Source organism: Crotalus tigris, unplaced genomic scaffold (genome assembly GCF_016545835.1).
Source record: "Crotalus tigris isolate CLP2741 ecotype Arizona unplaced genomic scaffold, ASM1654583v1 scf7180000018103.2265978, whole genome shotgun sequence".
Taxonomy (NCBI): Eukaryota; Metazoa; Chordata; class Lepidosauria; order Squamata; family Viperidae; genus Crotalus; species Crotalus tigris.
In genome coordinates this window covers 2,062,412-2,090,107 of record NW_024096824.1, presented here as the reverse complement: position 1 = coordinate 2,090,107, position 27,696 = coordinate 2,062,412, and the positions used below count along the sequence as shown (strand labels likewise).

Sequence of the window (27,696 nt, the reverse complement as noted above, 5' to 3'; positions counted from 1 at the left end):
ATTTAAACTGATGTATTTAATTTACTTAATGTAGTGGTAATCCTATTTAACTTGGCTTTTGAAAAAACCCATCTGAACTCGCAACATTTTATGGCCTGGTACACCAACAAAGGGCTTTTGCCTGATGGCAGGGAGAGCTTTTTTAAATTGAAACAATTAAAAATAACTAAAATCTTGTGTGGTCTTGTGAGAATATAGTTCTCTTAGATAAGATTCCTAAATTTCAGTGTTCTCATTTGAAAATTTATGAGATCTTATTTGTGAGATTGCCAATTTCACATGACTTCTATAATCTTATTTAATTATAGATGTTGCAAGTATTATTTTGGGATACAGTTCTGATATCCAAACATTCATAGGCATTTTAATGTCAACCCTGTTCTAAAGTACTCCACAGTTAAACAAAAGAAAAGAAAAACAATAGTCGTATATATATCCAGGTAATCACCTTTTTAACTAAATTTCTTCCCACAGCCCACCAAATGTGAAAAGAAAACAGGTGTTATGGAATGCAGCTGTGAGATGCCCCTAGGCACTCTTTCATTTCTCTTCACCACAAGTGGGAGTTATTGGCAAAACTATAACTGGATTGTTGGATTAAACAGATACAAGGAACAACTGGACACTGAGCTTACTGTCTTCAGTCTGCATCACCTGCCTCATTCTTCAACTTTTGGATTCATTCAAGTTAAGACCTTGGAACTCCTTAAGCCAAGGAAACAGTTTTCTTGAGACCAAACTGGAACTGGTGGTTATTTTCAGCCCATGTGGATGGAAGAAAACACTCTATGGTGTCTCTTAGTCCCTCACTTTCTGTTTTCATCAATGCTTAGAAGCACCAAAAGTGAAAAATTAAAGAAAAATTAATGGTTCTTTATGGAGAAAGACACACAGATTTGTACTCACTTCTGCACAAGGGAAGACCATGATGTCAGCAGCACTGAGTTGCCAAGAACATAAAATAGTCAAGTGTATTGTAGAGTTTTCTTACCATTATTATTACAATTTTTTTAAAAAAAACCCTTCTAGCACTCTATTTACTGCCCACCCAAATGTCAAGGTGAAAGAATATTTAAATTATGAAATGGGCAAATACTGTGTTACTCCCAACTGGTGAGTTCTAAAAATGCAATTGCTAGCTCTTGTCCAGAATATCAAATTTCCTAGAATATATTTTGTTATGGATTAGTCTCTGGCAAGATTCTGGATTTTGGAATCAGTGCTGGAAAAAAAGGTACATACAAAAATGGATAAGTGGAATTTAAGATAAGTTATTAAACTGGAAAGCAATTGTACTTTGAACAACTAGTCTGAGCAAAATGGTATTCATGTCTATTAATTATGACATGACTAGAGGCTGATGATTCACTCTTTAAACATATTAATAAGTTTGGCAAAGCTATTGTTAACAGCCAGATGTCTCTCCAGTACAGCAGTTACCAATATAAACTTGAAAGAGTATCCATGTTTAAATATTTAGGTGAACGCAACATGGTGATCTACTTCCTAATAAAAATACCAAGTCTCCAGTGATCCATTCAGCTCTGTATAATACTCTATTGCACATTCCTGTAATACAAAGCTCTCCATATATGTGTTTGTCTCAGACTGAAAATACAGAAATTTCTTCTGGAGTGTGTTACACTGTACAAAGTACTCGGGTGTTCTGGCAATTAAATGTAACTTCATTTCAATGAGGAAATGTTTGATGATTAAATATTTTCTTTACTTGTGTATGGAAGAACGCCTGATGGACTAATTTCAGTTTAGTGATTAGATGGACTCGTATTATGTAGAACAATGTAATGAAACCGGGATTTTTAATTTCTCTAAAATATAAGCAGTAACTGAATGCCAGTGGATGGTGCTATTGATCCAGTGGGTTGGTATGTAACTTGACATTTTGTGATTATGATTATGAATTAACAATACAAAATAACCAAACAGTTGAAAATGAGGGTATCCCCTGTTGAGTGCTTATAGCTGTTGATTCTGTTCTTTTACCAACTAAGCCTCTAAGTAGTGTCTAAATGATATGGTTTTTTAATTGAAAGGTTTCTTCACCTTATATGCTAGCATCAGTGTAGAAGCCCATTGTAATGGAATGTGCACCTGCAGCAGCAGAGATGGAGACAGTGGTGGGATTCAACTGGTTCGCACCAGTTTTGCAGAACTGGTAGCTAATTTTTTGTTGCCCAGACCCAGAATGGATTTCCGGAAGTCGCATCCACACAGAGAACCGGTTGTTCACATATTTGAATCCCACCATTGGATGGAGGGTTTGGTTAAGTCAGAGTTTTCCCAGCAAGAGACCCAGTTCAAGATACCACATAGTCCTGAGCTGGATAGGAGAGGGAAGAGGTTGGCAAGAGATCCAAACAAGTTCAATTCTTTATTTGCTTACACCTAACAGAAGGAATCTCGCCAAACTAAAGCTATCCTGAGAAATTCCAGGTATGATTACACTGAACCTTCCCCTCCCCCTCCAGTTCAGGACTGCTCAGTTTCTTGATCCAGGCTTTTTCTGGGAAAGTTGTGAGTTGGCCAAATCCTCTCCTGCTGCTGCTGCAAGTGCATATTCCATCAACACTCGTGGAGCAATAAATCCCATTTGGACATAATAGCAATAGCATTTAGACTTAAATACTGTCCCATAGTGCTTTATAGCACTGTCTGCATGGTTTACAATGTCTGCATTATTTGCATGTTACCCCCAACAATCTTCAGTTCTCATTTTACCAACCTCAGAAGGATGAAAGTCTGAGTCAACTTTGAACCCTGTCAGGATCAAACTCCAAGCTGTGGGCAGAGTTTGCCTGCAATAGTGCACTTAACCACTGTACTACCACAGCGCTAATAATGGATAGACACATTTGACTATCCACCATTCTTTGATAGTCCATAATATGTATTAGTAGTGAGCAAGAAAAAGGCGGGAAAATTATATGGAATATCCCTACAGCTATGTATGGAAAAAAGATAAGGCTTTTGCAATGGCTGTTGGTGGATTATATTGAACTGGCAACCATGGAATATAAATAAGGGTTCAATAATGCTAGGGCAGCAGACACAACTGGAAGGTGGGAACAAAACGTCTTGTTTCCAAAACACAATTGGGATCATCTTCCTATTAAGACAAAGGCTATGATAAGAATCTAAATGGAGTAATATTTTCTAAGGTTGCACTGGGACCTAAATAATGCAGCAGCATCACCAAAAATCTGGATGCTATTTGAATTCCTTAAGTGAGTTAAAAACAAAAGTGATGGACTATTAGGTTGTAGAACAGGTGAGTTAACTTTAATTGATGCGCTGAAAGGTTAACAACTGCATCATATTTTGGGCAGTTTGGTGTAGTGGTTAAGAACCAAGAGATTGCTGGGTGACCTTGAGACAGTCATTCTTTCTCAGCCACGGAAGGAGGAGGTTGAAAAACAACTTCTAAAAAATCTTGCCAAGAAAACTGCAGGAGTCAAAAACTGATCTGAAGGTACGTATACAGGCACACACATACAAAACCGTTGGATGAGTTCATCCTTAGCAATTAAATGAGATATCATTGGTTTGCTGATGATATCCAATTTACACATCTGCCCCTGGAGAAATAAGTGATGCTATTTTACCCTCTGCCTGGAGGATATAAGGATCTGGATGGGGAACAATGGGATTCAGCTGAACCTTGTCAACATTGAGTGCTTTTGGAGCCTGTCACATCTAGGACTATGTCATCTGTGATGCTGGATTGCATTATATTGCCCCAGGCGCATCCAATGCCCAATTTGGTGGTCTTTCTGGACTTTCAACTCTTGCTCAAAAGGCAGGTGGCAGTCGTGGCTAGGAAGGCCTATGCACAGCTTTGTATTGTATGCCAATCACACCCATTCCTACATCAGGGGGCTCACAGTCACACCCTAGTCAACTCTCAATTGGATAGTATAATGTGCTCTTTATGGGCCTGCCATTGAGTGTTTGGAAACTTCAGCTGATTCAGAGTGTAGTGATGAGGGCAATAATGTGTGCATAGAGGACAGCATAGGTTACACTTCTTCATGAGCTGTATTGCTTACAGGTCCAATTAAAGGTGCTGGTTTAACATTTAAAGCCCCTTTTAATTTATATTTTATTTATATATCAAATGTAGAGACCACTCATCTCATTCACGGAGCCCAGTCATCTGAGGAACTGCCTCTCCTTGATTAGAATAATTTCAGACTTAATACTTTCAGTTATGCAAGATTAGTATTACTACTTTTAGTAATACTAACATATTAATAGTTAATACATTCAAACTTGGTGAGATTCTGTTAATATAACCTTAAAATAAAATAGAATTAGCTCATCTGCCCTTGTTTCCTGTCTGATCTATTTCATAAGGCTGAGATCAATCTTACAAGTCTGAAAGTATTTTTCTCTCACCGTCCTCTTTACAGCTCAATAACTAGGAAGGGTCCTTTCTGAGCCTCTCGCCTTCCCACAATTCCTGTTGCCCACAATTCCTGGAATGGGCGTAGCCACCCCTTATCATACTGTTCCTTTGGTTGCATCTCATTGCCAACTCTCAAGGTCACTCCCACACACTATGCTTTAAGTGAAAGTGCCCCAAACTGCAAGTTGAATCTTCTGCATTCAAAGCATGTTCTCAGTGCTCACTCATATTCCTCCATATATTACTACAAGTCCCAACATTCTTCAGCATTAGCCAAGCTCTCTGGATCTGTTGAGAATTGCAGTTCAACAATATCTAAGAGAATCTATCTCATACTTGCTATCACCTTCTCCTTAACTACAGTTGTTAATACAAACTGCAAGGCTATAATGAGGGCTCTTTTTCTTTGTCAACATAATAAAAAGTTGATTTAGGCTTGATTCATCTTGAACTTGGCATCTAAAAATGCAAGTGCAAATATAAAAAAGAAACTACTAGCAAATATTTAATTTCTTTTATCAGGCCTGGGTTTCTAAAGAATGAAAAAGTCCCTTTCCATGGTAAACAGTGTGACTTAATTGCAAATAGCAAGGGCTTAGCTTCCAATATTTTCATTTAATCTTACACATGAAACCAAAATTTTAGCTTTATCATGAAGTACTGTTTTGCAGTTGTGGTACAGTCTGCAATATAGCAATTAAATTAGATGATCCAGAAAGCTTATTGAGCAGTTGCTCACTTTATAAGGAAAAAAAAACCTGTTCTTACTAAACCTTGAACTATGTAGAAGCTATCTGTTAATCACTATTGTATCACACTTTCAACTAAATTCAATTAAATATTGCATTAGTTAATGGAATGGATTGCACCAGTTTGGAGTCGGGATAGGACAATGAGAAATGAAATTTGCAAATATCCTCAGTTTAAAATAGAGATCCTGAAAATAGACAAGTTTACTTACTTAAAACGTGTATGCACACACACACACATTTTGCTAAGTGTCAGGGCCATGATCAGGTGCCCAGGCAATTGGCTCTTTTGGAGGTAGAGGCAATAAGCACCGGTAAATAAAGGGATTTAAATCTTTATTAAACCTTTACAGTAGCAGTCTTTAGTATTTAGTAAGCAACACATTGTCTGGGTTTATATGTTTGACATTAATAATAGTACAATTTCCATTCCTACCCTTTATTCCATTTTCCTAACCATTTATAAACATTTTCCCATGTTTGAAAGTATTCTGAATTTTGCTTTCCCTTCATTCTCAATGTAAGCCTATCCATTTCTGCACAGTCCAAAATTTTCTTAATTATATCTTCTTCAGATGGTATTTCTTCATTTTTCCACTATTAAGTAAATGTAATTCTCGCTGCTGTTAATATGTGTAATATTAAGTATACACATTTTTTGTCATAATTTCTGAAATTATACCAGAGAGAGAGAGAGAGAGAGAGAGAGAGAGAGAGAGAGAGAGAGAGAGAGAGAGATTGTCCACTCAGACAACAGGTGAGAAGTAGTGATAGGCTGAAGACTAGAATTTAATGGGCCAGGAGCATCACAAACTACCATTTAGGATAGGTTTGCTGTCTTTAATTGTATGTCTTATTTCCATTAATTCCTATATATTGAACAATATTATTACAACAATGTCATTTACCATTTTATCCCATTTCTGCAGAGGTATCAAAGCTCATGATTTACTGAATTTGAGTTCAAAAGCTTGAGTTTCCCATCTGCCCTTCTTCTCTATTTGTACAAACAGACTTGCCAAATTGAGTATATGTACAATGAGGTCCAGGACACTTCTCGAAAGTCAGCATGAGCATTGACCTTCATCTGACATCACATTTTGTTTATTGTCCTTTTAATATTTAACAAAAACGAATGGAATAAAAGATTTCAATCTGATTTACTTTTTAGTAGACCTACCACCATGTCTACTTCCTTGTTTCTTATAGGAGTCCTCTGCATTTTAGGAGCAAATAGTTTTGCCTCAATAGGAAAAACAAGGTAAGTCCATTGTATAGGATAGAGATAACATTTGGTAGCATTTGTGGGTGTTCTCCAAATTTCCTGGTGCTTTGTTTTTTAATTTCTGAAAGACAGAAAGTAAGAGAACTACTGCTTCCTGCCATTTTTCAAATGCTTCTGAACAATATGTCAACCTATTGAGTACAATATAAATTATTTCCATGCATAAAATAGTCAAATTGTTAAATGAATATTTTATTTTATTAGTAACAGATTTTTAAAATTTATGTACCTCTAAACCTGGAATTGGAATACTGGAATTTCAAACCAAAAATCAAATATTTTTACTAGAAATATTCATAAAAGTATAATTTAGTCAGATTTTGAGACTACTTTATATAATCTGCTTGTTCTTTTCTGCCCTAAATTGCATCTCACAAGTGTAATTTTATTTGTGCACAAACTTTATTCATAAAAAAAAGGAAGGAAGGAAGGAAAGAAGAAAAGGAAAGAAGGAAAGAAGGGAGGATTTTGAAGTTACATCTCTCTAACTTGAGTGAAAGGGATTTAAACATAGCAAATGTGCAAACTGGAACATAATATCTGAGTTCAAATGCTCAGTACTTTAGTGTTAAGTGTTGACATCCTAAAATTTTGATGGACGAGGCCAACCTGAACTTCCTCTCAAGATCTATTTCAAGGATAACTAGCCAATATAGAAACAGCATGCAAGAAGAATGAGCTAAACACTGCATCTTTCCATGGTTTGCTGACAGTAAACACAAGACAAAGGCAACTGTTTACCAACCACATAAAAACATATATATGCACACCTGTTATCTTGGGTCCTCACTGATTTTTCCTACATCAGTGGTATGGAGAAAGTTTCTGAGAATTTTAAAAAATATGAAAGTACAAACCCATCAAATCATATTTTAAAGCTTCTTTGTACTATGTCATATCAAATAACATCTTTCTTGCTTGAATTCTGTTTTTAAAATAGGAATTGCACTTAGAAACTGCAAATCATGTGCAGGACTCAACCCCTTTTTCCTATGGTCATGGCGTTTTCAATATTTCCAAATGCAGCTTCTGTGGAATCTTGAAATCAAGTATTCTCATGCAAGGTTATATACTGAGGGGCCACAATGAGATGGCATGCAACTAAATGACTAAGCAAACAAAGTCATATTGTTCCCTTTCAATATATAGATACAAACATTGTACATATAAACAGTGTTAAACCAGAAACATTTCAATTTACTTTAAGACTATTTTGTTCTAAGGGTGACCAGAAAACTTAATGCCCCAGAACCCATTGACTGCTCACTGACTACCTGGACTGATTGGGGGCCATGTAGTCCATGCTCAAAAGAAAGAGTAAGTAGTTTTTCCATAATTTATCTTGCTTTGTAAAGAAGATATATTTGTGAAGTATATGCTCCTTGGTGGATATTAGTTTCAAATAGTAAAAGAAAAAAGGGTTTCTTGTTTGGAATCACTGGTTGTCCTGTAATTATAGTGTTAAATTTGAATGGATAATAAGAGATCACCCATTTTAATCCTTTTTTACAGTATAAATGTGTACATTTTCAGTAGCTGCACACCGGCTTTCTCACAGCAGCAACTTTAAAATGTGTGGATTTCAACTTTCAGAATTGGTAGTCCACACATCTTAAAATTTGCTAGAGTTGAGAAACACAGTTGAAATGATCATCCAGTGATTGAGTGATAGTCTGTCCTCCAAATAGCTGTGGACTCTGAAGTTCCCATCCTTTCCATTTTGGAACAATACAACACATTTCCATTTCTTTCACCATGTATATTTATTTTATTTATTTATCATCTTTTGAAACTGGCCATCTCCCTTGCAGAGGGATTCTAGGTGGTGCATAAATAAAATATTAAAACATAAAAACAGTATATCAAATTTAAAATGTATAAAGTATTATTAAATTTCAATGTTAAATAATCATTAAAAGGCGGGGGGAGGGCTTTCAGAACCAGCCTCGTTTTCCCAGCCATTCACCCCCCCCCCAAGCTGGCTGATTCTGAGTCTTTTCTTAATTGTATTTTTAATATCTCTCACAAAGTACCGCTCAAGGAGTATTGTGAAGTTTGGACAATTCGGAGGAAAACCATGCACTGCAGCCCTGAGTGATAGAGAGCACTGTGAGACAGAAAGTTTGTGTCCAGATGAGAGAGGTCATTGTGGGAATCAAGAGTTTGAATGTGAAAATGGTAGGTATGGAGACTCTCACATCTTTTCTCTACTGCCATTACTGACTATAGTGGTCTGATGACAAGATGAAGATTTAAAGCCAGATCCCAATGATTTAAAACTCTAGGACAGTGGGCTTCTTTGCAAGGATAGCCTCCAGAATCATCTTCCAGAAGGAGAAAATTACACGCTGGCTGATGTGTTCTTTTTAAGCTGCAAAAAGCAGCTTTCTCCCATTCCCTATTTTTTCTCAGCTTCCATAGTACAGTATGAATATTCTGTTTGCTAATGTTATTTTTGCAGTAATATTTTCTTTATGCACACATTTTTATAAGCCATATTTTGAGAACCACACTGTAATGTTCAGAGAAATGTTAAATATTAAAGTATTATGATGTTTCCGGTTAAAAAAGCTGAAGAAGATCTTGTTCAGTTCCAGTATACTTTAATCACCAACATGTGTTATTTTCACTGTATTATTATATGATGATGACTGTTGCATTTCACCAAATAAAACCTTTTCAAAGGTTTTTATATAAAATGTATTTTATATTTTTATATTTATATGTCATATAGGCAGTGCTGGGATTCAGCCAGTTCGCAGAACTGGTAGCTAATTTTTTGTTGTCCAGGCCCAGAATGGACTTCTGGAAGCAGCATCAACAGAAAGAACCAGCTGTTCACATATTTGAATCCCACCACTGCATATAGGTGTAGTTACATTTGCACTGAACTGAACCACCAAAACGCCTCAGTAAAGTTTATTCATGTGTGATGATATATGAAAGGATATTATATCATTCAAACAAGTATTGTAGTATTCTCTCCCTAAGACAAAGTAACATTAAATGAGTCAGTCATTCTGATATAAATAGCAGTTTGTTTTATGTAGACTACAAATTTGGGGAGTCGAAGTCCAATACACAACTGGGGAAGGCAGTGTTGATTTATGAAAGTATTCTACATATCCACTCACCTATAATTATAAATGTTTCATTCTTTGTTCTACACTAAGGATTTTGTCTAAAGAATAGGTTGGTGTGCAACACAGAAAATGACTGTGGTGACTTTTCTGATGAAGATGATTGTGAAGAAACCAAACGCCCACCCTGTGGGGATCGTGACATTGAAGTATCAGAACTTGGAAGAACAGCTGGACAAGGGTGAGTTCTAGAAAATGTTCATGAGAAGAATAAGAATTACATGTTGTGCTACCTCAGTGGTTCTCAACCTTTTTAATGCCACGACCCCCAACCGGTTGTAAGTTGAGGACTACTCAACCGGTCGTAAGTCGAGGACTACTCAACTGGTGCAGCACCGTTTGCAGAATGGGACTTTTGGCGGGCTCAGCAGGGCAGAGACAGCCTGGACAATTCCTATTGGCTTTTGAAAGCCAATAGAATTAGACTCTATTCAAGAGAGTCTATTCTATTGGCTTTCAAAAGCCAATAGAATAAAAGGGAGTAGCACAGCTAAGGAAAAGGGGGAAAAATGGCGGACTGCATTGTTTGGCGACCCCCGTGAAATGGTCGTTCGACCCCAAATGGGGTCCCGACCCACAGGTTGAGAACCACTGTGCTACCTGATAAGGCTGGAATCCTTAAAATGGTTTTCAAGAATGCAAAATTTGTGAAAATCTTTCTTAGTCAAACTAGGATCACATTCCTATCTGACTTTTATTTACATACACACACACACACACACACACACTTCAAAAGTTATTTGATTTCCTTGATTTTGCTCTGGCCTATCATGTATTTTCCTCTAAGTATCATAAGACATTTCTATGAGGTGAACATTTTTTTAAAAAAAATTTGAACATATAATAATGATTAACTGGTGTGCAGCGCCTCAGACTTTTTATCAATCCCTTGTGGTTAATGGATTACCATTCTGCTTTCTGATCCCACATTTGGACATCATAAAGATGTAAATGCTTCTACATTGGGAAGAACAGACCTGCCCATCAGTGATTAGAATTTTCTATCTGCTAACCTTGGCATCTTATGGATGTTAGCAAAGCCAGTTTTATTTCTTCTGTTTTGTATTGCTGCCATGGCAGCAGCATGCCAGCTTAGAACAAATCAATCTAGCCTAGATCTTAACAGATGTGTAAATACAAAATGGATTAGATTCATCCACTCTTTTCTAGCTAAATGAAAACCTGTTCCAAATTATCTTGATCTACTTTAGAAAGGGCTTCAGATTAATCCAGTGTAGCCCCATTAATGGATTAATATAGGTATAAACATGTAAACCCATGTGATAATGTGGATTGTTATCCTTGAAACAGTGTGATCTTATGGGTTCCAGAAACCATACTTTCCCTGTTGTGGCACTTACCCTCTGGAGTGATATCCCCCTCTAACTTTTGAACAAGTCCCACTGTAATGACACGCTGAAAATAATTAAAAACTTGCCAAGCTACAGAAAAGGGTCATTGTAAAATCCCCATAACTTTGGCTTTTTATTGGTCTTCCCTGACTAGCTAGGATTCTTTTATAAGTTTTCTTATCTATTCTATTATTTGTAAGATACCCAAAAATATTGAGAAGTCAGGAAGGCTCAAAACTGAATTAAATAATTACTAAAATCTACCAGGTAATGTATGCTAATATTTAAGGCAACATAATACTCTTTGTTTGTGTGAATTTAGTGGTTATGTTACCAGACTAGAAACCAGGAGGCTGTGAGTTCTAGTCCCCCCTTAGGCATGCCTAAGGTGGGACTAGATATATATATATATCTAGAAATATATATATATATATATGTGTGTGTGTTTTATTTTTATGTATATTACAGATTTGTCTTTGTTGTACTGGCTTGATTTTCTGATAGTATGTTCTGATAGATATTTAATAGTACAATGAGAAGGTTGATGATTAATACTCTTCCTTCTTTCCTTCCTCCCTCCCTCCCTCCCTCCCTCCCTTCCTTAGTGTGAATGTGCTGGGAATGAAACCGGCTCAAACTGCATTTCACAATGAGTTCTACAATGGCATCTGTGACAGAGTCCGTGATGGGAACACAGCCACTTATTACCGCAAGCCATGGAATGTGGCTGTCCTCAATTATGACGTAAGCTTCTTTGGGTAAAACAGAGTTTTGTTTTGCATCAAAAGGTAAAATCCACTTTGGCTCAGCCTCATTTCCTAAAATGTCATGGGTGTGTCCATATAATTTTCTTGGCAAAATTACATAAATGCTTTGCCATTACCTTAGGATTTTTTAAAAATTGCCTTGTCTAGTTTGCATCCCTGGAATTTCTGGTCTCCCATTCAGATAGTCCTCAGTTCTGGTACTGCTTTGCTTTTTGACATTAGCCAAGGTCAAGATTTTGTTATAGCAAAATAAACAAGCAAACCAAAATGCAGTGCTATCTAGTTTCTGGGGGAGGGGAAGGCAGGTAATATTAAGGGCTCCTTATCTATGTTTCCTAATTCAGACTTCCCATCATAGTGTTGGCCATAGGCATTGGAACTGCAACACTGAGAATTTTCCACCAGCTGTAACTCCTATATGGCTGAATGGCATGTGTTATAAATATTTTGTCAACACATAGAGATTAAAATACACTTTCTATGCTGGATACAGTTGGCATTCTGTGTATTGGTGTTTTATTTATATATAATAATAAAAGCAAGCAGTTTACTTCGTTAACAAAAATGTGGAATTTTATCCCTCTTCAGACATTCACCTGCAGACACAAGGAATCACCACACTACCAAATTTTATTTGTTATTGTTTAGTCAGAAGTCTAAAGAAGAAATAGCCTCATGTTGGCCTTAGCATCCTTTTATGTGTAGTATAGGAGAGACCAATTCACCACATACTTTTCATACATTTAGATGATTTTGTTAGCTACAGATATACAGCTCAGCTATGCAGAGCAATCTGAAGGTCTCCTAACTTTGGAATTGGGATGGCAGCATAGGATGGTCTGAAAGTGATCTCGCAAAAGGTATTCCAGGGAAGTGGATGTGGATGTTGATTGCTCCTATTTAGTATCCTATTATGATTTATGTTGATTGCTTAGTATCCTATGACTATCATTGAGTGTTGTATCTATGCTTTATGATTGTATTTTATGATTTTGATTATCACTTGTTGCTTGTATGTACACTGAGAGCTTATGCATCAGAGACAAATTCCTTATGTGTGTCCAATCACAATTGGCCAATAAAGAATTCTGTTCTATTCTGTTCTCTTCTGCTCCATTCTGTTCCATTCTATTTCATTCCATCCCATCCCATTCATGTCAATCCCAATAGCTCCTAGCATCTCTGCTGAAAGTTCATTGGCTATAGATTCACCACTGGACTTGGCCTCCTTCCGTCCCCATGGTCTGTTATAGAAGAGCCCCTTATTTTCCAGAAGACACAGTATTAGTTGATCATTTATACCAATATTTCCCAAACTTGGTCACTTTCTAATGTATGGACTTCAACTCTCTTGCTGGCTTGGAAATTTTGGGAGTCCACACATCTGAAAGTGGGCAAACACTGATTTACTTACACTAAGAAAGAAATTAACAGGAGTGATTCAAACAGAGAGAAACGTTCCACACCCTGGATAAATTCATCAGTGGTGCTAATTCAAAATCTGGTTTACTAACTTATGACTTAGTGTCTTGTCTAAACTAAGCACATGATGGAATACCACAGGGTGTCTCACAGCCTATGTTGTTTAGCATTACCTATCTGTTATCTGCCATTTAACTGTACATTTTCTGCCTTTCAAGACAAGAGGAGACAAACACTTTACAAATGAATTCTACAGTGACCAAATATCAACAATGAAAGAAATATTCAAAACAAAATCACAGTCTTTTGATGTGAGCTTATCTGTTAAACTGAAACCGACTGAGTCCAATGTAACAGCTGATATTGGGGGAAGCTTCCATGCTGGCAAATCAACCAACATGAGTGATTTCTTGCAAAAAGCCAAAGGAATGGTAAGCTTTTAAAAAAATATATCGTAGGTAAATTTACTTTATTCCAGAGAAACCATAATTCACATGCCATAAGAAACACTGAGCCATTGGCTGAATTCATGCTGAACTGGGTTAATGAAATACCAAAAAATATTAACCTTGTTTAGTTTTTCAGTGTGTTAGCATGATGTAAAAATCCAACCTGTTTTATTAGTTTATGGGTTAAAGTACTGTGCAAGTCCCCATAATGGATTAGCTTGATAATCAAAATAAAAATGCATGTTTACAATGAAACCTATAGCCTACTTTCTCGAGTAAGGCACACAGAATGAAACAATGACCTAGAACTCTAACTCAACTCACATACTAATCAATTTGGGAACCCCTTTTGTAGCCCTGCTTTGTAGCCAAGAATGTAGTGATCAGAAATTGGGTCTTTTCAGTATCACAGTAGGACTGGGTATTTTACAATGGAGGTGTGACAGTGGAGGCTTTTATGCTTCTCCTTTACAATATACAATGGAAGTATTTACAATAGGCATATACAACAAGATCTTGGCTTCTACCCAAGGTCAGGATTCTTCTTCTTCAGAAGAAATCTCCCTCCCAGAGACTACTTCTTTCTTACTCTCCTCATAAATACATAACTTCTTCCACCTTCACTTTATCTCTTTCTTCCTCCTTCTAGAGCAGGGGCCCTTAGAATTCCTCAGCCAGCGTGCTTGGGAGTCCACAAGTCATAAAAGGGCCAAGTTTGAAGACCCCTGCTCTAGAGTTATCAAGAGTGAAAGAAAGAAATGCTCCAGATTTATTAATGAGTATGCTTGGCACAAACTCATTTCTCTGGGACTTCTCTTCCTCCAAGGAAGCCACTTGTTGACTTTTCTTCTCTGTTTTTGACCAGGAACTGACAACTGGTCTGCATACTCACATCAACTTTACTCCCCAGATTTTCTGTATAGTCATGCCCTTCTAATGACAGTCTTTGTTGTTTGTAATTTTTCTCTTCATTCTTCCCCTCTTTTTCTCTTCTCTCAATCTCCATTGTTGGGTTAGACTGACAGCAAGTCCCCCAGCAAACGAGGAGGTTGATGTCCCCCAAGCTCTGGTCTCCAGCACCTATATACAAGACTAGACTGATGGGAATATTGTCTACCAATATTGGACAGCAGCCAGTTCAGCTCATCAGCCCACACCTGCACTTCAAGGCTAGAACTGAGCTTCTTCTCCCCCTTTTCTCTTTTCATTTGCTGACTCACGCCAGCACAGCAGCAACCATAGTAAAAAACATATGCCACCTCAGTAATGGCTTTCTCTCATGGAGGAAGTAATCATGATTTCTAAACACTTGTTCATTTAGGCCAGAGGTGGCCACAGGCCGGATGCATCATAGCGAAACCGTGCCTACCCTATTGCCGGGAATGGCAAAAAAGTCGTGATACATTGTGACACGTCACATGACATTGCGAGTTTGACACCCCTGATTTAGTCATTTCCAGAATAACAGCTGTCTCTAACAACCAAACCACCTGAAAATTAATTCTAGTTAATTCCAAGTTTTATTTTATAAAGTAGCATGACCTTCTTCAAGAGGATCAACAGTTCCTCTTAATTATACTCCCACAATTAAGAATAGCAATACATAATTTGATAAACTTTCCTGGACCACTCCATGGTAAAATTGGATGTTTTGTCTGGAAAAAAGCCTGTTCTTTTCAATAAAAATGGTCGGGGGCATCAGAACTGGAGAGCAAGCTTAGACAATCACTATCATGTGTGGGGAAGAACCATTAGAATGGTCACTTGAAATAAATGAAAGTTTAAAAATTCAGGGTTGTGTTTTCTATAAAATGTCCATATTCTCACACATACATACTTTTAATGACTCATAATTTATTTATGATTTGGCTGCAAAATAGCTGCATTAATCCCCAGGCACAGAGTGGTGTAAAAAAGTTTGCATGCTGAGAACCCTTTGCTAAAAACCCAGTGTATTAAACTAAATTAAATTTGAAAAACAGGCAATTCCTGGTGTACCTAAATCTGGCTTTACAAGAACTTCAACTCCCATGTTTGTACAAATGTATCATATGCTGTCTTTATGGGCAAGAACTGTCTATGAGCCATGGTGCTGCATTGGTTAGGATGCCTTATGGCATCTGCCCAGTCTGGAGATCAATCCTGATGGACTCAAGTTTGACTCAGACTTCCATCCTTCCAAGGTCAGTAAAATGAGGAACCAGATTGTTGGGGGCAATATGCTGACATTTGTAAACCATTCAAAGAATGTTGTAAAGCACTACGGAGCAGTATATAAGTCTAACTGCTATTATTATTGTCTATGGATTCTATGACCCGAGAATTGCCCATATAAACAAATTTACAATAATCAGAGGACAATGTAAAAGAATACCACAATCTCACTCTCATAACTTATGTATTATTGTTTTCTCTTTATAGAATCCCGTCTATTTACATGTCAAATCTAATATATATCTGGGAACTTTCCAAATGCGAAAACGTGATTTGCGCTTGAGTGAGACATTCCTGGAAGATCTAAAGTTTTTGCCAAGTACTTATGAGAAGGGAGAATATTGTAAATTTCTTGAAACATATGGAACTCATTATGCACAGAAGGGAACCATTGGAGGAAAATATGAGCTAATGTACGTGTTGGATAACCAAACTCTTTCATCACATGGTAAGGACAGAATAAAAGTCATCTCTTATACACAAGGGTAAACTCTGGAATAATGGCATAGCTAGCAATTAGGGCAATTGATTTCTGACTATAAGCCTGCTTTTTTGAAACTGAGTTCTTCAAAAATCTCAACTTGGGTTGGTTCAGAGTAACAATTCCACTTTATGATGTTTATATTGAGTCACTGTTAATTTTGTTGTTGAATTCTTCATCTCAAAGGCAATTGACAGATTCCCCCTATAAACTTACAACCTTTTAAATGCTTGCTTCACATGATTTTAATCTTTTTCTATTCTTTTAGTTACAATAAATACATGGATTGGAATCAGACTGGTTGACAGGATAAGTGCCAACTTCCATCATTATGAGTTCCCCCAAAATTTTATTTATCAATTTATTTCTTTACTTATCAAGTTTATATACCTCCCATCTCACTTAAGTGGATGGTTAACAAAAAACTTAAAAAGAGACATAGTTAAACATACTGTAGTTAACAAACATTAAAATGTTAAAAATTACAAAAGATTAAACGGGCCAAAGCCATGCCCTTAGGCCATTAACCACTCCCAGAGTTGCATGCCACTTTGAATTCCTTTCATATATACTCCTAGAAAATATTCTGAGTGGATGCAGCCCAGTGCTTTGATTGGAAATGCCCCCCCATCTGCCCTGGAGAAATATATAATGTCACAGGCAATCAGTAGTGTAGAACATGTCCTGGAAATCTGGAAAGGGTGGCAGGGGGCATTGTAGTAAGTCTCTTTTTCTATAAATGGATCTTGTATGACTGTCCATGTGTATTATGGCAGCCTTTTTGTGACCTGGCAAGATTTCACACCTCATTTGTTCCTTCCCCATAGGCCAGGGAGGTAGCAATATGTGGCTAGTTCACAATAACTAGTTGGTATTTGAAGATATGTCCAGTCTTAGAAGCTCCATTTGATGTTCCCAAACCCACTGACCTTCTCATTGTCCTTGTTAGCATTCTATAGGAAGAGGTCTGTATGTAAGAATAATACAGTGATACAGTGATAATCATCTCTTGCTCTGGGATAATTTCAAGGATAAACCAGTTTTCATATCAACTCCTCATAGTGAGTTTTGTTTAGAGGGATCATAAAAATTTGAAATGGAATCCTCCATTGAAATAGCCTACACAATCAAAGTGTGTTATTATAGCCATTTCACTACATGCCATTCATTTGTGATTAAGGTTAGCTGGATCATTCCAATATCTATTATGCAAGGAAGGAGAAAATGAACCTCATCTAGAGGGGAAAAAAACCTAAGTGTAATGTATATAGTTTTTCTTCAGCAGAACAGTAACCAGATTATTTATAAATTTGCTATACAATACACTACTTCAAACATTAATATTGTTAGAAAATAAATTATGAAAAAGTACGGTAAATCATTTGGAGTAATGTTTTACAATTAACCAAATAACTACCTTTGCTTAAAATTAACCTGATTCACTACCTATCTTTACTTTTGACTTTGCCATAGAGTACTTATTAACCTGCTATGATACTAGCCTTGAAAGGAATTTTATTTGCATTCAACAAATTCTTGACATTTTCTGAACTCAGGACTCACCAGCCTTTAAATAACATTTAGGAGCTTTATAATATAAGGGGAGATGTTCACGGCTTCTCAGGGCGGAAGTTCCTTTACAGGTGAATTCAAATCTGCCCAATTCTAGGGATGAGCCAGACTCAGACTGAAACTGGTCTATGACCTCTTAAACTATTTGTTCCTACATGCATTTTTTATTGGTGCCCTGAGGTCTCAGTCCAAGTTATGCACATCCATCAGTCTTTCCCCAAACTGGTGCCTTCCAAATATGATGACTATAATTCTCAGACTTCTTATCCAGCATCAAAATTGTATTCTAACTTAGATGGAGAGCTTTTGATTAAAAAAAAAAAGATTGGGCAAGTTACACACTAGAGGTAGTCAGTCTGCCCTTCTGATTTGAGAACTTTTGTATTAAAAGTTGGTTCAGACCTACTGTTGTTTCCCTGAAAGCAGCCATTAGGAATGGCATCTGAAAAACAAATAGAGATGGGGGAAGAAAAATAAAAACAAAGGGCCACAAAGTTAAAAAAAATCTACAACACTTTCCTCCTTGCAATTTCTTCCAATGGATATATAAAACCAGGAATTTGATAGCCTATTTGTTGTAAAAATTGTGTAACAATTTTGTACACCTCTAATCATTTTTATTCACTCTATTTTCAGGGCTCACTAAAGGTGATGTAAATGAATGCCTAGGCTTTAATTTAGGACTTACTATCACCGCAGATATTGCAGAAGCCAAATCGGAGATTAAAGCTAAACAATGTAAAACTGGTGGATTTAAAAATGGTAAGTACATCAGCCCCTATCCTCTTCTGACATTTTTATGCCCAAGTTTGCATATTGATTGGCACATTATATCCTTCATACAAGAATTAAGATATGTTATTGGACATGTCAATCACATGCTATATAATCACATTAAGTAATGAATAATGCTAATGCATAGATTCATGCCAATAATATATAATGAGCGGTGTGGTGGCCTAATGGTAAAGACCAGGGCTTTTTTTGTCATAGAACACCCAGAACGGAGTTCTGGCACCTTTTTTGGATGGAACCTTGTAGGGTAGGCAAGGTGGGTTGTATGACATGTGTGAGTTCCTGCACCTTTTTTTTTTTTTTTTTACAAAAAAAGCACTGGTGAAGACACTCGACTCTCATTCAGAAGGTTGAGTGTTCAATCCTAGGTAGCAGCAGATGTTTCTCTTGTAGGGCTCAAATAAAAAAAATATCTGCTGCAAATGCTCTACTCCAGACATGTCAAACTTGCTGTGTCACATGGCACCGTGCGACGTATTGGGACTGTTTTGCTATTGCCGCCAATGGGGTGAGTGCAGCTTCCACATGATATATATGTAGGTCTTTGGTTGTTCGGGTTTTCTCCCGCGTAAAATTGGAAGTGTCTTGGCGACGTTTCGACGAAGTCCCATTCGTCATCTTCAGGCTGGTGTTTTCAGCTTCGTGCTTTGAGCAGCAATGTGTGGTCTTAGCTGTTTCTTCCTTTTAACTGCCAGTGGGGGTATGAACTGATTGGGTGGGAGCTTGGCTGAAGCATATTTTCTAGCATATTGCCAAATTGGGGCCATTTAATCCGACTATATTTTGGAGGCTCTATAATGGATTGGAGGCTTAATTCCCATGGGATATGTGTTGTCAGCTCATAGATTGATACTAAAGCTGGCTTACAGCCATTGATGAAAAAAGGATACCGAAAACATCTCTAGAAACACAGTAGCTATATGTTTCTAAATCATGAAATAATTGAAGAGTGATCAGGCAAGATGCCTATTCTACAAGATTGCCTGGTCATTTAGGCACCATGGAATTCGAGCAGGAATTCTCTGGATCGCCAGTGTACAAGATGGAAAAGGCAATACCATGTCACCTGGAAGATGATTCTAGCAAATCACTTGCTACCAGTGATATAGAAAAAATGAATTTCCACAATCTGGGCAAATATAGTTGGCAGAAACTGCTAGATAATCCATTTCCAACTATTATCAACACTGTCATTTTCTTTTCTTCCGAATGAAAGTGAAAAAATAAAATCAAATGAATATTTAGTCGCGCCTATCATCACCACTATCCTAATCTTTTTTTTTATTACCCAAGAACAATCGTTTTCTTAAGGCCATTCTTCCTATTATTTTACTTCCATTTTTTTTTCTCCTCCAGTTGATGACATGAAAAAGAGTGGGGTTATCCAAGATGTAGTCTCTCTGATTCAAGGTGGGACAACAGCTACTTTAACAAAGTTGAATGAATTGCTTTCATCAAATGTCAAGCTAATTGATGTAGAACAGTATGTCGAATGGGCTGCTACACTACCTCAAGCACCTACTGTGATAAGACAAGAGGTAAGAGAATTTTCTTCTATCTATCAATTAGTTGGAGAAGTTTTCAATCAATGTGAACCCACAAATGGAAGAATTTTCTTTCTTGAAGAAATATTTTAAAAGTTGCAATCTTTTCAGAGTCAAAGATTCTGGTCAAGTAAAGCTAAAAGAGAAGTTTGCTTTGATTTCCATATGTTTTCTAGGAATGGTTCACCATAACTTTCTTCCAAGATGTATTTGACTTTACATTCTAGTCAAATATCCTGGGATTTCCTAATAATCCTCCCTCCCTCCCTTCCTTCCTTCCTTCTTGCTTTTGCCTAGATGACAAAGCAGTTCTTTCAGTTGGAGACCTTGTACTTCACAAGAATGTAACTTTTTAGAGCTAGAACTAGAGCAGGACCTGAAGAAAGAACTTTGTGGAGTAAGGAAAAACAACATTAATTTTAATTTATGGTAAAATGGTGCAGTATTAACTTTAATTTATGGTAAACAATATAAACTTTAATTTATGGTAAAATTAATCAAATGGAATAGCAATAGCACTTAGACTTATATACTGCTTCACAGAGCTTTATAGCCCTCTCTAAGTGGTTTACAGAGTAAGCCTATTGCCCCCAACAATCTGGGTCCTCATTTTACCAACCTCAGAAGGATGGAAGGCTGAGTCAACCTTGAGCGGATGAGATTCAAACTGCAGTAATAGCCTGCAGTACTGCAGCAGTAATAGCCTGCAGTACTGCATTCTAACCACTGTGCCATCACGCAGGACAGAATGAATGAATAGAATGTCCTATTCTATTCCTTTTATAATTATATAAATTTATATAATTATAATTATGTGACAATCTTTCATTGGGAGCCTCACGCAAGATTTTTGAAACCTATGGATTCCTATTTTAGTTTTCAAAACAAACGTTATTTCTACAACTAGCCTCAGCAGGAGTTCTGCAGTTATATCATTTGCATTAGAATCCTTGGTTGAATAGTCCCACCTATCCTAATCTCATGAGCCAGGCAGCACACAAAACCATGCCCCCTCCAGTCCATAGAAAAACCTCTCTCCACCTAACCGGTCCCTGGTGCCCAAAAGATTGGGGACCTCTATTCTAAAGCCTCTCGCGGACATCTCTAATATCATGAAAGAATTACTGGGAATTGTTGCTTTACAATTATTAATGAGGGAGCTGCAGTAAACGAATAACTAAAGTCTTCATTTAAAAGAATCAATTGCTGAGGAGAGGTGAGTATAACTTTAGGAGAACATGGATCTTCTCAGGATGAAGTGCCGTAGTCTGCATTTTCTTTATGTACAGAACTGCATAATAATGATTAAAAATTATTTTATATGTATATAAAATATATGCACACATATATGTGGTTAAATATTTCTGCAGATAGCCCCAATTTCGGAACTTGTACCACTCAAAATCACAGACTCTCGAATAAAGAAAGAAAATCTGGACAGAGCTGTAGAGGATTATGTGGCTGAATACAGCGTATGCAAATGCCAGCCTTGTCTACATGGTGGGACAGCAATGCTGATAGAAGGAAAGTGCGAATGTGCCTGCACTCCGTTTTACAAGGGAGAAGCCTGTGAAATACCCAAGTCAAGTTTCATACCAGGTTAGAAGTCATTCCATGACTTAGCATACATTTTAATGGCTCGCTTATAAACAAATAAAATATAATAGAGGCTATTACACTAAATAAAATCCATAACCCAGTAAGCAACAGTAAAATCAAAATTATCCATTCCAAATCAGAAAATATTACTAATTATTTTTAACGGAGCAGGAATTGCAAATGTGAATACAGGTCTATAGAAGAGTTCAAATGCATTTTTAATCTTTTTTTTAAAAAAGCAGTATTGGTTGATTTGGATTTATGCAATATAGTTAGCCCAAATACTCAATCAATATACAATTAAGATATACTGTGTGATTGTGAGATTCTGAAGGAAGATGAAGTTATGAAGAATTCTAAAATTCCAAATATTCTGAAGTTAGACAATTTTTTTCTGATCCTGATCCAGCTCAAACTGCCATTGATGGGAGCTGGAGCTGCTGGTCCAACTGGTCTGCCTGTCAGAATGGAGAACGTCAGCGAGCAAGAGAGTGTAATAATCCTGCACCTGGATCTGGGGGCAAATTATGTCCAGGAGCAACCGTAGAACCAGGCTATTGTTAATTGCAGAAGACAGGTTTGTAACTTCTGACTGTGTATAATGAATATGGTACAATTTTGATATAAGCCATGGGATTTTCTGGATTCAATATTTCTGGAAGCAGCATATATGTCCAGTGATGGGATTCAGCCAGTTCACACCAGTTCGGGAGAACCAGTAGCTAAATTTACCTGAATTCGGAGAACCTGCTGGCTTCCAGAAGTCAGTCTAGGCCTAGGAGGCCTGGAAGAGGCCTCCCAGGCCTAGAACAGCCCACTGGAAAGGTGTGGATGCCACTTCCAGAAGTCCATTCTAGGCATCAGAGGCCCAGGCCTGCATCAAATATGAGAACTGGTTGTTCAGGTATTTGAATCCCACCACTGAGCATATCCATATGGAGAGATGAAACTGTGTAGGTTTTGTTGGTTATGTTAGAAGGAAGGAAGGAAGGAAGGAAGGAAGGAAGGAAGGAAGGAAGGAAGGAAGGAAGGAAGGAAGGAAGGAAGGAAGGAAAAAAAAGAAAGAAAGAAAGAAAGAAAGAAAGAAAGAAAGAAAGAAAGAAAGAAAGAAAGAAAGAAAGAAAGAAAGAACTATTTGATAATTTGGAATTTCCTGGAACAGGAGGGAATGGAGAATGTCTTCTCAGAATTCAGCTACTGGCTGATTCAGAAAGAGCAAAAATTGGTAGGACTTGCTTGTTTTTAGTTCTTATTCCAATACCAGGTTTAGTGAGCATATAGCAATAGCACTTAGACTTATAACACTTCACAGTGTTTTACAGCCCTCTTTAAGCAATTTACAGAGTCAGCATATTGTCCCCAACAAGGTGGATCCTCATTTTACTCAGAAGGATGGAAGGCTGAGCCAATATAGGGAGATCACAGATTGGGTTTAAATTATGTTGGGAATGATTTGCAAATAGGACAGATGATGGCTTGATCTGAGAAGGTTTTTGCAGTTAGGTCCAATTATTCTTACCATTACAAGCATATATTATTTGTCAGATTTGTATCCAGTCTTTCCCTCAGAACTTTAAGACAATAAACATAATGCTCCCTCCTCCATTTTCCCCCTAAGAGCAACTCTTTGAGGTAGATTGGGCTGAGAGAACCCAAAACTTATCCAGAGAATAGCTGTAGCCAAGAGTCAACTTGAACCTGACTCTCCTCAGTCCTAGTCCAACACCTGAACTACTAGACCAGTATTTCTCAACCTGGGCAATTTTAAGATGTGTGGAGTTCAATTCCCAGAATTCCCCAGCCAGCACCGGAATTGAAGTCCACACAGCTTAAAGTTGCTGAAGTCGAGTGGTTCTTCCATAATAGGACCTGGTACAAATGCAGGATACAAATAGAACCTGGTACAAATGCTGCAGTTCAGCCCTGAGCTACAAACTACATATTCTCTTTTATATGAGAAGTCTATATAACAAAAGAAATCAAATAGTTAGGTCCCATGTCTTTCGGTCTTTAAAAGTTAGAACTTCTAGCCAAGCTTTGATCAGTATACAATCATTACTAATTCTATTTTATAACAATTTTTGAAACCTAAAAATTTAGATTAAATTATAAGGTTATGGTAACAGAATCTTAAGAGATCAACCCCGACTGCTCTTTAGAAGGCCAGATCCTGAAGTTGAAACTCAAATACTTTGGCCACCTAATGGGAAGGAAGGACTCACTGGAGAAGGGCCTAATGCTGGGAAAGATTGAGGGCAATAGAAGAAGGGGACGACAGAGAATGAGATGGCTGGATGGAGTCACTGAAGCAGTAGGCATGAGCTTAAATGGACTCCCGAAGATGGTAGAGGACAGGAAGACCTGGAGGAACGTTGTCCATGGGGTCGCGATGGGTCGGACACGACTTCACAATTAACAACAACAACAGAATCTTGCAAGCCTGAAAGCCCTTCCCCTCTCCCCTGCTTTTACTTTCCAGGAAACTAGAGAGAGACCCTTCTGAGATGCTTTATCCACCTTCATCCATCATTTAGACCAGGATGTCTCTTCTCAGACCATAGCCTAGGCTCCAGTGATTCCTCCTATCTCTTAAGGTTATTCTCATTACAGGACAGCCTAGACTTCCAGTTAAGGGAAAGGAAGAGCAGAAAAAAAGAGCCCATGGACTGACAGGAACTTGCAGCCATGCATTCAAAACTCCTTGTAATTAGAAACAATGAAAATAAAGTTCAGCATCCCTTCACTTGTAGCGAGGTCCATTCATTGGAAAGATATGTTAAAAGGCTAGTCCACTAGTCACCCCCTGAAAGGAAAAGTGAAACTCCATTGATTGCAATGGGACTTACTGCAATCATTTCTGTAAATTTTTGGCTAAGGAATTTCTAACTTAGTTTTGCCACTTTTTTTTAAGTACAGAAAACAAATGCATTTATAAAGGGTGAATCTGTTCCAAACAGTAGGAGTCAGATCAGAAAAGGTTGTAGTCCAAGTCAGAAGCCACCAATTTTGCATCAGACCCTCTTCTCAAATTCCTGGGTGTGCAGATAATGAGTAGGCTGACTTGATCGCTCAACAGTGAGAAACTGGTGAAGCGGGCACAGCAGCGCCTGCATTTTCTGCATCTCATGAGAAAAGCACATCTTCCTTCCTCTGTCCTGACCACTTTCTACAGGGGGACGATCGAGAGCATCCTGTAATACAGCATCACAGTCTGGTTTGGAAGCATCAGACAGGAAGACGGTGCAGAGAGTGGTGAGAATGGCCGAAAAGATCATTGGCAGTTCCCTCCCTCCCATCCAGGACATAGCACAGAAGCACTGCTTGAGCAGGGTCCATAAAATTATCTGTGACATTACACATCCTCTTCACGACCTGTTTTCCTTGTTACCTTCTGGGAGGAGGCTTCGTGGTATCCGTAGCAAAACATCCAGATTCAGCCACAGTTCCATTCCATACAGCATTAACCTTGTGAACTCTCAAGCTACCTCCTTCCATTATATATTCAAGATGGACAGTATTTAATATTTATTTGCTACGTATATGTAGGGATATGGGTCTATACATATGTTATTCATAGTATGTTTAGGTGTGCATTATGTATGTGTTTCACTTTGAAAGCAGGCAACTAAATTTCATTTTTGATGTGTGCCGTTGTACCCACAGTAAAAAAATGACAATAAAGGTTATCTTATCTTATTTTTTCATATAGATGTTCTCTGTGTTTTGCAGCAACCTGAATGTCCCTGTCAGATCTACGGATCAACATTCTTGTGACCAGATTGAATTAAAAGCTATTGATCCATTGATCTCTGGATTTCAGAACACCACTTTGTACTACACAATAAATGTGATGGCTTGCAGAATGCACATCTGTGTTATTTGGCTTTATGATGGGTCAGTTTTTCCACTTTGGAATGCATTCACCAATATATTAAAAGTAGTTTGATTATAACTTGGTAATATGTAAATATAATTAATGATAATTTCAGATTCATACTCTTCATCTGAGCACACATTATAATGGAACCTCACTGTAATGGACTAATTTATGTCACTTGCATAACAATGTCATAGTACAAAAGATGTAAATCCCCACGGAAATTTGATCCATTGGGTTCAAAGTTCTTAAGGTCTGGAAAATACAGTTTTCCACATATTCTCAGAATTCTAGACTAATAAGATGTATCTGCAGCCAGATGAGAGCAAGTGCTATCCCTCAAGTGCCTTTTTCATGGATGCAGATCTGTCCATGGAAGCCTAGCCTTCAAGTAGCAGACAAGGATATGTGAACAGGCCACTGGCAGTTTGAAGAATGTTCTTTGTGCTGCTTCAATAAATGCTTTCTTGACTATAATACCTTGTTTGGACACAATAGGAAAAGGAAAGTAAAAGGGTAACACCACACTTCCTCACCACTGTTGTGGAACATGCATGGCACCTGTATGGCTTAAACAAACAGTTATACCACAGGAGCATGGTACTGACATGATATGAATCAAATAAATAAGTAAAATGAATGTCCTGCTTCCGATATTGTTGGCAGAGCTTTGGGCCAGATATCAAATACTAAAAGTGCAAACACTATGAGCCAATATTTCACAGTTTAAAATAAGGATATCCGGGTGGTGGGAGTGAAACAAGCCCTGTTCAAGCATTAAATGAATGCAGTGTTTAGGACCATGCTCCAAAATACCTATTGGCTTCAACCAATGGCAATCCTGCTATTATATATGGATACTTATATTGATCCCATTAATTTGGGTCCCTTCAGATATGGTAGACCACTTCCCAGATCCTCAGCTTGCAGAACCAAAATATTTTTATTATTTACTTAACTAAAAAAAATGTATATAGCTGCACAACTCACACATAGGTGACTCCAAGTGGCTCCATAATGACCTCTTGTAAAAGAGTTATGGTGGGGGCCAACCATATCTTAGGAGGGATGATGTTCTATGGAGAACTTGGTCGAATGTTGGACAGTTTGTTTTGTTTTGTTTATGTTGACTTGGAAGTTTGGAAGCCCAAATCCAGTTCATCTGCGAAGCATCAGATTTAGTGTGTATGTATGTAGATCTTTGTGATACTTGCATACAGTGTTTCTGATTATTCATGGAGTCTGAACCATACATAAAGATTTATGCAAGCAGAAACTCTTTGAAAATAGGTTAATTAAATGAACCTCTTAGGGATATTTGGTGGAAAAATGAATTCTATGCAGCTTTCCTTTCCTTCCCTAAATATTTCCTTCTCATCTTGGCTACAATTCTGGGTAGCAAAATTTAGCAACTTTTCTGTATTCAACTTTTTGTAGTCCCAATTGACAATCTTAGTCTTACCCCATTATACGATTATATTCTGTTCCCAATTATCGTCATATTGTGAATATGTTTTCATGGTGAATATAAGACAGGTTTTTTTCAAACCTGCCAACTTTAAGATGTTTGGAATTCAATTCAAAGTTGCCGAGTTTGGAAAACACTGACATAGGAGCAACTTTTAATCTTCATGGATGTTTGTTCTTAGAAGGAATTCATATGCATTCCCATATCTGCATTACTCCTATTCCCTTTTCACAAATAATGCATTCCTATAGCATCTGGGTACTTGATGTTCAAAGATGTACAGAAGTACAGGAATACAGGTGTACATTTTCAGTGTCTTAAGAGCAATGCGAGGACCTGATTTTAATTATCCAGCAGCTGCTGAGACCCACAGATGTGCAGCAATATTCCACTGCTGATCATTCCTTCCTGGTCTTATTCCTTGTTTATTAACTCTCTCAAAGCATGAAAGTGTTCCATGTTGAGTTGAATAAGAATTCAGACTGAAACAATTACACAAATATGTGCTTGCTTATATAAATGCAGTATTATGTGTTTGCCTTTAATCTGTATTGCA

At 37.4% G+C, this 27,696-nt stretch overlaps 2 protein-coding genes across 6 annotated transcripts in view; both read left to right on the top strand.

Annotated features, from left to right (window-relative positions):
* DAB2 (DAB adaptor protein 2) overlaps nt 1-1,744 on the top strand; it is a 71,022-nt gene extending 69,278 nt beyond the window's left edge. For all 4 annotated transcript variants that reach the window (XM_039347953.1, XM_039347952.1, XM_039347951.1 and 1 more), the window contains one exon: nt 475-1,744. The gene's annotated coding sequence lies outside the window, so the exon portion shown is untranslated. The remainder of the gene's footprint in view (nt 1-474) is intronic.
* A 4,556-nt stretch (nt 1,745-6,300) lies between these two features.
* On the top strand, nt 6,301-25,662 carry LOC120310040 (complement component C9-like). Of its 2 annotated transcripts, none has more exons than XM_039347948.1 (12): nt 6,301-6,436; nt 7,684-7,777; nt 8,491-8,638; nt 9,634-9,781; nt 11,558-11,696; nt 13,360-13,572; nt 16,012-16,252; nt 18,494-18,619; nt 20,009-20,190; nt 21,567-21,795; nt 22,205-22,372; nt 25,525-25,662. In XM_039347948.1, the coding sequence occupies exons 1-11, from the start codon at nt 6,360-6,362 to the stop codon at nt 22,357-22,359; spliced, it is 1,752 nt and encodes a 583-aa protein (XP_039203882.1). In that variant the 5' UTR covers nt 6,301-6,359; the 3' UTR covers nt 22,360-22,372; nt 25,525-25,662. The 2 variants fall into 2 exon arrangements, with proteins under 2 accessions (XP_039203882.1, XP_039203884.1); XM_039347950.1 differs by having other exon boundaries at nt 25,505-25,662.
* The last annotated feature ends 2,034 nt before the right edge of the window (nt 25,663-27,696 follow it).

What these genes read in the sequence shown, in the direction of transcription:
- LOC120310040 (XM_039347948.1), top strand. Translation starts at nt 6,360, where the DNA reads ATGTCTACTTCCTTGTTTCTTATAGGAGTCCTCTGCATTTTAGGAGCA. An exon ending in CTACTGTGATAAGACAAGAG is followed by an intron (nt 20,191 to 21,566) that starts GTAAGAGAATTT and finishes ATATTTCTGCAG; the next exon opens with ATAGCCCCAATTTCGGAACT. An exon ending in CAAGTCAAGTTTCATACCAG is followed by an intron (nt 21,796 to 22,204) that starts GTTAGAAGTCAT and finishes ATCCTGATCCAG; the next exon opens with CTCAAACTGCCATTGATGGG.